At 40.3% G+C, this 13,393-nt stretch overlaps 1 protein-coding gene across 1 annotated transcript; it reads right to left on the reverse strand.

The window, feature by feature from the left end:
* Positions 1-673: 673 nt before the first annotated feature.
* On the reverse strand, positions 674-13,343 carry LOC140242577 (coiled-coil domain-containing protein 174-like). Its single transcript, XM_072322320.1, has 10 exons — positions 13,184-13,343; positions 10,036-10,161; positions 9,106-9,206; positions 7,650-7,711; positions 6,931-7,108; positions 6,121-6,222; positions 4,287-4,450; positions 3,545-3,639; positions 2,471-2,729; positions 674-1,775 (listed from the first exon to the last, which is right to left on the reverse strand). The coding sequence occupies exons 1-10, from the start codon at positions 13,220-13,222 to the stop codon at positions 1,384-1,386; spliced, it is 1,518 nt and encodes a 505-aa protein (XP_072178421.1). The 5' UTR covers positions 13,223-13,343; the 3' UTR covers positions 674-1,383.
* Positions 13,344-13,393: the final 50 nt, after the last annotated feature.

A 13,393-nucleotide genomic window follows, 5' to 3' on the forward strand; every position in this document is an offset into this window, starting at 1 on the left:
AAAACTTGATATATATATGTATTCCCTAATGGAGATTCTCTGAGAAATTTCCAGCCAGAAGGTCAAAGGTTAAGGGTCAAAGGTCAGGTTTAAATGTAAATATATATATACTGTAATTACACTCTTTCTTCATACCTTGAAAATTACTCAATGCATAAACTTATAAAAGGGTATGTCAGAAGTCAAGTAAAAGTTCTCAATTCCCCAAATACAGGTACCTGCAATCTTAGACAATTATAGCAAACCTAGTTCAAGGAAAGTGAACATTCAAGATATTTCTGACAAACCTGTCATTTCAATATTTTGTCAGTTTTGTGAAACTGTCATAACACATTGTGAAGACATTGTACCATACACCTATTGGGACAATCATGCATTATGGCGGAGGCATCAGTCGCCATAGCGACATTTCTAGTTTTTTATAGGTTGCGTCCTCGCGTAGTCTAAAGCTACTTTTCAGCACGAGGCTGGGAGAGAGGAGAATGTCCAAGGCAACCGTTGTCTCAAACGTTCACGTCGCAAATCTAAAGCTCCCTGTCAACACTTGCATGACATACTAAATATTCATCAACAAAGGCATCACTTGTAAAATGCAGCAGCTGAAAGTGACTGTCAAATCACCCTCACCTTGAAAATTGCTCACAGTTAGACAAAACTTCACAAATTATGCCTTTGACTGAAGTTTAATGATGTGTGATTGGATTTTTATTTCAAATGGTTATAGGGGAGCACATAAATGCTGATGAAGAGGGTACTATGTGACCAATGGGACCAATGGTATCCAAGTCTGCTCTTGAGGTCCAGGCAATGAGGATAAAGGGCCCTGCACAAGTGTACAGCTGCTACTGTCAGTGGACTCAAACCAGGACCTAACAATTGAGAATGTGTGGTATCCACTGAGCAACAGCAGATCCTTGGAGTAGCACATGATCATCTACATGCAATGAACTTTCTACACAACCATTCTGATTGTTGCAAACACAGTTTATAAAAGTTGCCAATACAGTCCTCCCAGTAATGACAATTTCTAATTAGGTCACAATAATAATACTTTTTTTTGGTGTGTAAATCTACAGTCATAAATTTCCATGTCAGTGGACAGCATGGATTTTTCAACTGATTCAACCCCATAAGATTACAAAAGTTCAACACTAACATGCAGATACCTCGAGCTGTGTGATATTGCAGGCTAATCACATTTTTAATTTTTTTTTAACCCTGTCAGATGTTGCAGTCAGAGATCAAAAAGTAGCAACAGAGGCCAGCTATCACTGAAACTCCATTTCAACAGCAATGGGCAAGCAGCCTGACATGAGCTAACCCGAGCCAAAAGTGTAGATCCACAAGTATTGGCTCTTTCATGAATTTCCATGGTATTCAAATTCACTGAGTGGCATTAGTCCTGAAGAAGGAGAGAGCTGATGATATGGCATCCTCCGTTTTTGAGCCCGCCGTCTTTGTTCTCCTGTCTGAACTGGTGTTCCCCATGCCAGTCTGGCTGGCAATATACGAGTCCCCTCCCTCCGTAAATTGTTTCTTCCCGCTACCTGATCTTCCAGGGTTATTCCACTGCGATCCTAAAGTTGACGATTGTCCCTCTGTACTGTCGGTCCTCTTGCCGTAGCTGGATGTGTAGTCTCTGGGTGGTGGGAACTGTGGCTTGGATCGCTGGGGCTTCTTCCAGCCGGAGCTTTCGTAGCTGGTGGGAGGGGCAAACTCCGAAGGCCTCTCATTTCTGACGTTGTCCAGCCTCTGTTGCCATGGTGATACAGGCTCTGAAAAAAATCAGACGAGTTACATTCAGAGAAATTCCAGTGTCTACTCAAATTCTGCATTTGTACATTATGAGGGTGATTTCCATCATTTGATTTCAGCTATTGAAATGTTCCAATTTGGTTTCTCTGCCCACGTGGCCTTGTCAATGGTCCACTGCACTCTCCTTACAACAGCTCTCGTTTCATATAAAACATAAATACATACAGCAATGACCCAATAAAGCATGTTCACTATGCTTTACAACAACACAAAAGGACTGGCAGGTTGATCATCTAAAGGAAAGTGGAAATGTCAACTTAGATAAGCTCATTGAAATGTATGTTCGGTGCATGTTGCTTTGATATAACAATTTAGCAAAGTCACGAGGAGTCAGTTGTCATCATATAATGTATTGCATCCAGTTTCAAACTAGTATTACCACTTATGGAAATCAGTCACTGAAAATTGATTTATTTCATGAACTCTTTGTTAGTCATACCCTTACGAAGTGAATAATGTAAAACATAAGAAACTGAGTGGGCTGTGCTTAATAGATGTAGAATTGATTACACACTGCAGTAACTCTGTCATCTTTCTGGGATGTTGATGACCCAAGTGCGTCAGCCATCTTTACATCCACCAGACAGAAAGCCCACAACCAAAGGTGGTTTGTTTACGTACACAGTAACATGCTTTCAAAATTTAATCTTCATACCTTTGCCAATGTCCCATTCTCTGACTTTTGTCTCCCTGGGCAACCCATCCCCCTCTGGAGCATCTGCCAGCCGTGCTTGTTCCGTGCCATCCTTCTTCTTTTTCTCTGGAACCAAGGTCTCCTCTTCCTCCTCCTCCTCCTCATCTTCCACGAGTTCTCCCCTCTGCCTCTTCCTCTCCTTCACCTTCTCCAGTCTCGCCTTCATGGCCGCCTTCCGCTTTGCCTTCAGCTTCTCTCGCCGCTGCCTCTGTTCCAGAGTCTGTGTTACAACAACAAAGTTGGATGCAACTTGAAACAAGAAAAGCATGAAGATTGTGTGGGGAAAAAAAAATAATGTGGGCTAGAGCTACTCAAGCCTTTCAATGCAGTCAATATTTACTCCATAGACAGCAGTGCAAGCAATTATGCATGGTGCCACTACAGAAGAAATCACGTAATCTAAACTACAGAGCATCAGCTACAAAAAAAGAGACAGAGGTACCTCCGGCACTCTCCTGTGGTTATTCCAACGTGTAAATTTGTCTAGTGATACCAGGCCCATGTGCTTTGTGATACACTAGGGGGGTATTTCACAAAAAATTCAAGTGATCCTTAAAAGTTACAATGTACTTTAAGCATATGGTATGCCAATGATTCCATCTTCACTCTAATCAGCCTTTTAGAATCTGCTTCAAAATTTTTATAAAAAAGCACAGAAAATTCCTTTGTAACTTATTTTATCTTGTAAATTAATGACTGCATGAAAAAGTCTCCAAAATTTCCATTTTCATTAGGCAGTTAGAATACCATTCAAAACACACATGGCATACCATAATTTTATTACAGTTGATCTTAACTTCAAGAACGAATTAAGTTCTTTTGTGAAACACCCTCCTGGCCATGCAGACTGGTGGCCATGCAGACTGGTGGCCATGCAGACTGGTGGCCATGCAGACTGGTGGCCATGCAGACTGGTGGCCATGCAGACTGGTGGCCATGCAGACTGGTGGCCATGCAGACTGGTGGCCATGCAGACTGGTGGCCATGCAGACTGGTGGCCATGCAGACTGGTGGCCATGCAGACTGGTGGCTTACCTCATCTCTGAGAAGCTGCAGTCTCTCCATCTGTTCGTTTCTCTCAGTCTGGTCCTTGGAGAAATCAAAGTACCCCACTCCCAGATCTCGCACCTCTGCCATAAGGAACACAGATTTGGAGTGCAATATGCAATGTTACATTTGGTGATATGATGCTATGTACTAGTAGATCAATCACTGAAGAGGATTTCATTAATGAGGAAAATACATGCATATAATGCAATATGTGTGTGGCATTATTTCCTTCTAAGCTACAATATGGCCTAATGTGATGAACAACTGGACATATATTTCCTTATTCTGAAGTCTAGTATAAAATAAATAACTAAAACCTAGGTTTAGATAGAATGATTTGTAAAATTACACAACACCAATGACCAAAGTTTCATGCTTACATTATATAGAATCATAATAACCAAGCTTGCAGTGTGTATACTAATGACTATTATCTGTTTTTATTAGAAAATATATTTAACTCTATTTTAACTGTGCTATCAAAAAGAGCAATAAACCGATTTGTCATTGATCTCTCTCCTCTACAAGCTCAAAGAGAACAAGAACGGTCAGCTTATGAGCAGTCTACAGAGCTGATTATCTGCTCTAGCTACAGTTCATCGAATAAATAACCACATCCTCTACTGGAACTTTGTCTTGAGCAAACAGCATTTGAAGCAAATTACTTCGTAGGGAACACATTTTTACAGACATCGACAGGAAAAACTTGAGTGGCACATGACCTCACCATCATATTTGACGTTCTGGTAGTGGGTGGAGCCCTGGGGTCCATTGGAAGCAGCCTCCTCCTCCGCCTCCCACTTCTTGCGGAGCATCTCACGATACATGTCATTGGACATCAGGTCCGGCAGCTCCTCCCCTTTCTCCGGTTTTGTCTTCTCTTCCTTCTCCCTGAAGGCAGATACGTGAATGAAGACAGAAGATTGTGAACAAGGTAGAGTTATACTATGACAATGGACCAGTGAAGGACTGTTTTTTTTTTTGTGTGTGTGTGTGTGTGCAATGTCGGATGTAAGCACAATTGTATGCACCATGGGTAGGCAGCAGCTGCACACTAATGCCTAACTTACACTGTGCACACCTATATTGTATACGGTGCATACTTCATGCAGCTTTTAATTTTGCAAATTTTGCAAGTCCTGTTATATTCATGAATCTTGAAACAAGCAAAAATATCAAATCTGATCCCGACATGAATGTGATGTGCAGGCATACATTTCTCTGTTCAGTATTGTACTCCATAATTGCAACTTTCATCACTCTTGAAATTGTCAGGAAGTCTTGATTCAGGAAAAATTAAACTCGCTAAATATATGGCGTATACAGTATGCTGAGTGAATGCAAGTACAGTATTCATTGCATAATCGGGCATCTGATAATCGGGAACCTCGCTTGAATGACATACGCTTCCCAGAAACATTTCCAATGCACGTTATTTTCACTGGATAATCGGGCGGGGACCTCTGATAAACGGGACAATTTTTCTTCAAGCGATCTTTGATTTTGTTGATATTTTACACAAAAAATCTACCAAAATACCACAACAATATTTCAAAGATTCCCTATCAGTTGTCGTTTACATCAAACTTACAAAGCAAGCTTCGGACTGGTGTGTTTTGACCTCCGTCCATCCAGTACATGCACATTTCAGCTCGCTGCCCGCCTTCACTTTTCTGTACATGTGTATATATATGGCGAGCCAGATCGCTACAACACATGTACAGTGCAGTGATCGCGACAAGTAAACAATCAAGCCGTGATGATTGAATGATTGAAGGACTTTTCATTGACGTTCCCACATCAGTTCTGGGTAATCATTTCCCATAGTTGTGGATATGTATTTATACAGAACGCCCTACGTGTCCAAGAATTCTACGAATGTTTAAGAAAGTGCTAGCTTTTAATCCACATATTTTGTGTTCGAAGAGAGGCGACAGAAGAAGAACCCGGTTGCGATTACTCTACATCATTGCGAGAATGCAGGGACAGCTAGAGGGTCGCCCCGAGGGGTAGCGTGGTTGTGTATTCATGTACATGTACAGTACGTCAGTATGCATGTGTGTGTGTGTGTGTGTGTGCACTACATAATGTACATGTCGTATGCCGTTAGTGTATGGTGAGTGCTCATCGCGAAATCGGGCACCTCGCTTAAAAGGGCCGTGTTTGCTACTCCCAACCTGTCCCGATTATGCGATGAATACTGTAGTACGATATTTGTGTTCCTGAACATGACTTCAACCACCTCCAAAATTGTCATATGACTGGGGATTCATGAAATATTATGCCCACAAAATATGTGGCCTCTACAGTGCTCCTAGTGAGTTTTTTACTGGTATCCATTTGTGATATTTTATGCCAAAGTACTCCTGTCAAAACTCAGTTTGGGGTTTAGACTATCTCTCTTGTGCTACCTGAAAAAAAAAAAAAAACAACAACAACAAACATTTCACACGATTAGAATATATGAGACATCCTCATCACAGAAACCAAGATCAGTAAATTAATCCCTTGGATGAGGATTTGAAAAGTGCTGATTGGTGTGGGGAATGATGTTTACTCACTGGTAGGCTTGTGGATTAAGATTCTTGTCCATGGAGATCAGATGGGGGAGATCCTTTCTCATACAGCGTCTGGATCGACCGAGGGAGTCTGTATAGTCGACCCTGTTTTGAAGAAAGGAAGAATTCATTCTATCATCACAAAACTGCCATACTGGGTTCCTCCCCATCACAAAGAATAGGTTTAGAAGCCTTCAAACAAACGAAGTGAGACAACCATTAAAAAAAAAAATAATTGTTATGCCTGTTTCTCTTAGTGCATGATGTCGCTGTTGAGTTGTGCAATTTTACTTGAGCAAAAATGTATAATGCACAGCTGATGTCACCAATTCACAATGACTGCCAAATCAAACTCAAGATCATTTTGTAGTGTTTGTACCATTGGACGTCTCTGATGTCACAATAAACATACCTATGTCATGCACACTCAATAAGTTACAAGCGCATATTCGGCCACTCATTTTACTGTCAACAACTTTAACTAATCGCTTTCAAATTCTTCACGTACGACTAACTGCAGCACTGTGCCACCTATTCGCCTCTCATGGAAAAAATGGTTGCCATTTCTGTACTATACATTTAAGAATAGGTGTGGATTGCATCTGTTGACCTTCTGAAGCATTGAATAATACAAAATGATAGTGCATGGTTTTTAATTATGCATTGGAACAGGATAACACACTCGGTGAAAGATAAGCCACACTTTTCAACTCAGCTTTGCCTCCTTGAATACAGCACCTCTATCTTTCACCTTGTGCGAAATATTGTACCATTGTACTCGTGATCATTCACTATTTGTAAACTTTCACATACCATTCCTCATCTCTGTTTGCTGGAGGTGGTATGTCATCATCCTCTGCTAATCGGTCCACCACTTCCTTCTCCGCCTCCTCCCTTGGCAATGGTCCCACACCCCTGCTCCTCAATTCATCCAGATTGTCCAGAGCCTTTTTCTCAAAGTCCACCAGGAAGTGCTCACCACCATCCGAGTCTAGCAAGTAATCAAAAACAAGAAATATCCACATCATACTTATGCCTGTGTAGGTACTTGAGCTTTATGACTGTCAATTAGGATGTCATTTACTTGCACTCACAATGCAGTTTTGTTTCAGTAAGTTGAGATTAAATGTCAAAGATCCATATAGATCAGACATTGGCTTTTACATGTATCAACTGCCATCAGTATGGAGACCAGACTGCATTATACAGCAAATTCATAAGACATCGAAGTTCTCCTATTCATCACAATATCCACACGCAGTGCCAGAAAGAATTAGTGCACTTTAATAAAGTTTGTTACTTCCACAAAAGTGACACTGATAAATGTGATACTGATGGTGTTGCAAGACTGATAGAATAGAACACTATGGAGGATGAAAAAGGGTGAACATGAGAATCAAAGAAAGGAAGGAAAATTTTGAGATATCTATGATAACAAGGTGTAAAACACCTATTCAAAAATTAGAATAAATTCTTCCACTTCTGGTACACTGTAACTAAAAAATAGAGAGATGGGACCACATTATACATACTTGGTAGACCTCCATCCTTGGTCATCTTCTCATAAAACTTTGCTTTGGCTTCCAACTTGCTCCTGTGAAGAAAAAAAAAACACAGCAAAAGGAGATGAGGTGTGCCATCATATATGGAATGAAATAACACAAACAGGTCACAAAACCTTGCACCCATCCAAATATCAGTATGTAAATCAAAATAACTAAAAGCAAAATCAAAATCAGATGGAATTGAATGACACAGTTCAGTCGAGTAGACGGTGCTGCTACATGTACGTAGTCTAAATATCTGATGGAAGTGTGCATTAACATCAATAGTATATTTGTGATCTAAAGGACAAGTTCACCTTCATAAACATAAGGATTGAGAGAATGCAGCAATATTAGTAGAAGACATCAGTGAAAGTTTAAGGAAAATTGGACAATCGATGCAAAAGTTATGAATTTTAAAAATTTTTGTGTTGGAACTGCTGTATGAGGAGACTACTAAGGCTCGTGATGTCATATGAGTACCACAGTATAAAGAAAATTTCACTTTTTTTCGCATAATAAAAGAGCACTTGACTTGCCTCTTTCTAAAGGCAATGGGAATGATAATACCCAATACATATGTCAGTAACGAGTCAAGGGAATGTGTACTTTTTTCAAAACATGAAATTTTGTGAAATTCTCTTTATATTTTCCTTATATTGTTGTACGCATGTGACATCATACACTGCAGTAGTCTTCTCATCCAGCATGACTGCACAAAAACTTCAAAAATTCATAACTTTTGAACGGATTGTCCAATTTTCCTCAAACTTTCAATGATGTGTTCTACTAATATTACTACATTCTCTCAATCCTTATGTTAATGAAGGTGAACTTGTCCTTTAACTGACAATTCTTAATGCAAACTTACGAGTATTTTCTCTGAATGCAATGGCATGATTTTTTTTTTTTCTTTAGATCCTGTACATTTTGATGTGCTTACTGTAGTCATTTAACACAATTAGATACGACAGCAGTTTTTATACAATTACACAAAACACCAATATTAATGATATTTCTAAAACCAAGAATTACAGATCTTTAGAGGACAGAGTGATACAACTAATCTTTTATATTTATGTATTCAGTCAGAAGATGCATTTTGAATTGGATATAAACAGTGTCATGAATATGCATAAATTTATGTAAATTACAAGGTTGCATGTATGCATGCTGAGCCCACATGGTAGAAGCTTCGAGAGTGGACATGGTGCTCGAGATTGAGGAATAAAGTTTGTTCTTGGTGATTCCTCATAATAGTGTGGTGGTGATATGGCTTTCTTGCTGTTTGGTGTCACTGAATGATGCATGTAATGTTGATTGCTACCATCTTTTCCTTGAGGCTGTGACAGCAAGAAAGTAGTAACAGAAAAACATCTTCCTCTAATCATATATCACCTACCGGTAACCGTTGTGAGTAGCAATTTTGTTAGAAGTACTGTACCTTGCATTTTCAAGCTCATTTCTTTCCTCCTCAAGTTTCTCAAGATCTTTCTCTGCTCTAGCCTTGACTCCAGCATTTTTCTTGCTCCAGATGTTTGGCTTCTGTAGGAGTGAAGCAAAAGTGTTGTCACATGCAGACAAAGTGAATATAAGGAACCTGGATTTTATCACAATGTCTACACTATACGCTGTACCTAGTACTCTTTATGCCAATGAGACTAACGGAATATACAGATAATTGAAGGGGTCGGTGCAATATAGTGATAACCCACACAATAGTCATTTTGAGATAATTGCTGTTGAATGTTTGGAAAGCCCATACATCGTACATTAATAAAACATGAATGCATGCATTTCTTACCATCGTATTGGTTGAATTCAAAAATGATATTTTCACAGAGGTTAGAGTAAAGGATAAGGATTATGAAAATGCATGTAACTCAATTTTGACAAAAGTGTGGGTTAGCACTATATTGCAACGACCCCTTCAACTGTGAAAGCAAAGATAGTGCTAAAATACATTATCTGCTGAGCTGGAACCAACACTTTTCACTTCTTTGAATTACCCCCCCCCCCCCAAAAAAAAAAAAAAAAAAAAAAAAAAAACAAAAACAAAAACAAAAACAAAAAAAACAACAAAAAAAAACAACCAAAACCAAAAAACAAACAAACAAACAAACAAAAAACACAAATAAACACCCCTCCCCCCAAATGTGGTGCTCTTCAATGAGACCAGAAAGTAGAGCTGCCAACATTGCATAAGAAGTGAGAGTGAGACACTGCAAAGGACCAAACTGATTTGGAAGGGAGGGTGATGGGGTGGAGTCATTTTGAGGGCATACAGAGAGCTTCTTTTGCATTCTGCATGAGCACTACGCGAGACTTGGCAGCCCTGAGAATGAAGTACATTGTAACACTACAGGCCCCCTACCTTGGACTCTGCTGGTCTGGCTCCTCTGATGGTTGAAGCCGAGCTGCCTCCTTGCTGCTGTGTCTGAAGGCGATCCCTCTTGAGCTGTTCCTGTTTCTTGAAGAGCTCTGCCTTCAGATCCACGAGCTAATACAAAACAGGTAAAATTCATGAACAAATGATCTTGATTTACCACACGAAACTCATTGGTTGTGAAATGACAATTGGAAAACATGCCTTATAAACATGGAAGTTAAGAAATAAGAACACCCGTACAAAAAAAAGATTTAAGTCAAATTGCGTAAACTGACCACCCTGTCGATACATCACACAGAACTTTCCAGGCTCAGGATCTGTAGAATGGCCCTCTACAATTTTATAACTTACATGGTACAGGGTGTCATCATAGGTAATTCAGGTAATTCATGTTTGGAGAAATGAGAATAAAGAACTTTGCAGAACTTCAGGAAACATTCAAAAATATAGGTAACAATGTAATGCACCGTGTCGTAATCCTTGGTACTGGTACTGTCATAGCCCAGAGTACAGCCGTGTGTGGGGCTATCTTGTGTTTGTGCAGAACATTGCATGTTGTCAAACTTTAGCAATCTGCGATACATGTCCAATCCCAATTCCAATTCCGCATTCTGATGTGTTTTAAACAAAATTACAATAATGATAGTGAAGTAAATAAAAAATACATGTTCAGTGTCTCTGCCCACTTTATTTTTTCTTTTCGAGGCTGCCTATTTTTTTCAACTGAAAAAAAGAAGAGAAAAATATGATTTTCTATTTATGGGGACCTCCCCCCCCCCCCCCCCAAAAAAAAAAAAAATGAACCTGGCAGGTAGTTTTGAAAAACAGTTCAGCTGGTTGCATTGAAAAATGTGGCAGATGGCCAATTAAAAAAAAACCCTCCCGATTATTCAAAATGGCCATTGCGGGTAAAGATGTAGACAGAAAGATCCGTCTGTCCGGAGGACTCTTTTGTATTTTGCCATTAATGCTGTCCTCCGTAGACATACGGAGGGGATCCGTGAAGCCAGACACAGTCTCCGCGGAACATTCCCCGACGGACAGATACAGACCGATCTTTCGGTCAAGTAAAGATGATGCACTGTTTGCACACGATGAATATAAAAACAAGGAAAAGTAGAAATTACGCGACCTTGGTGCGTAGTATATGTCCCCGCCGGAAGTAGCATTTTGTAGCAAAATGTACAATATAGGTAAAAAAATCAAGGTCAAAGGTCAAAGAAGTCAAAGGTCAAAATTTTGTGTAGAAGTTTTGAAGCCCTCACCTAGTGCCATCACATAAAGCAAACGGAATCGAAATCGGGTTAGAAATGGCGAAGGAGTAGCATTTTGTAGCCAATGTACAATATACGTCAAAGGTCAAGGTCAAAGGTCACAACTGAAATTCTGTGTAGAAGTTTCAAAGCTCCCATGTAGGGTAACATCCCCAGTATTCGGTCACTTAAGCTTTTTTGCAATATTTTTCAAACTAAAATAATACATACATACACCATATCTACAGCAATGTATGTGAAATATATCAAATTTCTTTAATCTCAACTTTCATTTCGTTAAATATCTCACAGAATTGCACAAAATCGCGAAATATTTCACCTTGAAAATTCCCCAGTATACGGTCATCGGCTCCAGTATTCGGTCACGCGATGTGCGCGTTCAAAGTTAATGCGTGTTCAAGGCAGCTGAAAAACAGCTGAAAAACGCGCGCGCGCGCTACCTTGTTGGTGCAAAATTGCATCGGGGAAGTTGCGGCGACCGTTGCCGGGCATTGGTGACCGAATACTGGGGCCTCGGCACTTGCATTCAACCCTTGTACATTGGGACACTGTATCGGCACGTATGGACATTTTGTTTTTCTTTTGCGTTTTTGAGGATACCATTACACTCTAAGCTTGCGATAAGCGAAAAATCCCGCGAGAGAACGGCGTATTTCTCGATTTTTAGCGCTTTTTCGGCGACCCGTACTCTTACAACTGGGCCTTATCCGCACGTGCTTTTGGAAAGCAGCGCCGATTCTGCACTTTTGACGGTAAAATTTGGGATTTTGGATGGATTTTTGGAGGGGGCTAAGGGAGTTTCCTGTTGTGAATGAGTGTGCAAGTATGTGAATTAGTGTGATTTGCGTGTGTTGTGACAGTTGAACTTACTGGCTGGTGACTAGTGATAAGTGACCGAATACCGGTGCCTGACCGAATACTGGTGCCCTTACCCTAGTGCTATCATATAAAGCAAACAGAATCAAAATTGGCTTATAAATGACAGAGAAGTAGCAAATTGAACATTTTGATCACACATGGACGCACACACAGACGGACGGACAGACAGACAGACGCACAGACACACACACACGTACGGAGCCCGTTTCATAGTCCCCTGCTCGAACTCGTTTGGCGGGGACAATAATCTTCATTTTCAGTAAGTCGTGAATTATCGTGCTAATTAAATTGTCAATATACCAATAACACAGAAATCAAGTCTAATTAATGAAGATTTTCTTTAATGCGTTTGACTTTGAGGTGACAAAAATGATGTCAAGTATCAAAACTCAACGCGATCGCCAAGTTGTTATGCACCATCCTGGTACAGCCCTGTCACATTTTTACAGCGACTGGGCTGTGTATAGCTAGGGAGTAAACTTAATTTTCACTACTGCACTGCAGGCACTCTACTGACTGACTCTACTACTACTAGGCCTACCGTCCCTAGTCTTAATTTACAACTTTAAATTAAATTTACAAGTAGGCCCCTAGCTCTAAGTATTAGTGAGGCTCAGTATAAATTCAAATGAGGTGAAATGCACTACGTTAGCTAGAAATCTAGTAGGGCCTAGAGGTTCTAGAGAGCTATGTTCTCATTGTCGCTTACTTTCAGTTCACGAGAACAGCTGTAACTTATAGATCCTAATCGGTTCCAGAAATTCCATACCATCATGAATGTTGGTTTGAACAAGCTTGGGACATCCTTCCCCATCACAAAATGCAAGGTGTGGTGCTACACTCTAAATCATTGATTCATCTGCTCCTTTGTACCTTCAAGTTAATCGGTTATATCTCAACAGAATTAGAAGAATGACACCTTTTACGCCATGTGAAATTTGGACGAATATTTCTAATTCTAAGATAAAAAATAAACTTACCGAAGAAACGTTCACGTTAATTTTGTTTGATTTATTCATTCTGCCTTAATATGCTGTCCGTCTCCTCTGCTCAGCCAGTTCAGTGTGCTCAGCTCGTTCGCAGCGCTGGCGGGCTCTGCACCCGATCCTGCAGCCGCTGTCGAGCGACCGGTCGCCTCGCTCGCCGCCATTAGGGGCGCTGGGGCCGGGCGGAAGCTGGTGGTGCTGTGT

The sequence above is a fragment of the Diadema setosum genome, chromosome 19 (genome assembly GCF_964275005.1).
Source record: "Diadema setosum chromosome 19, eeDiaSeto1, whole genome shotgun sequence".
Taxonomy (NCBI): Eukaryota; Metazoa; Echinodermata; class Echinoidea; order Diadematoida; family Diadematidae; genus Diadema; species Diadema setosum.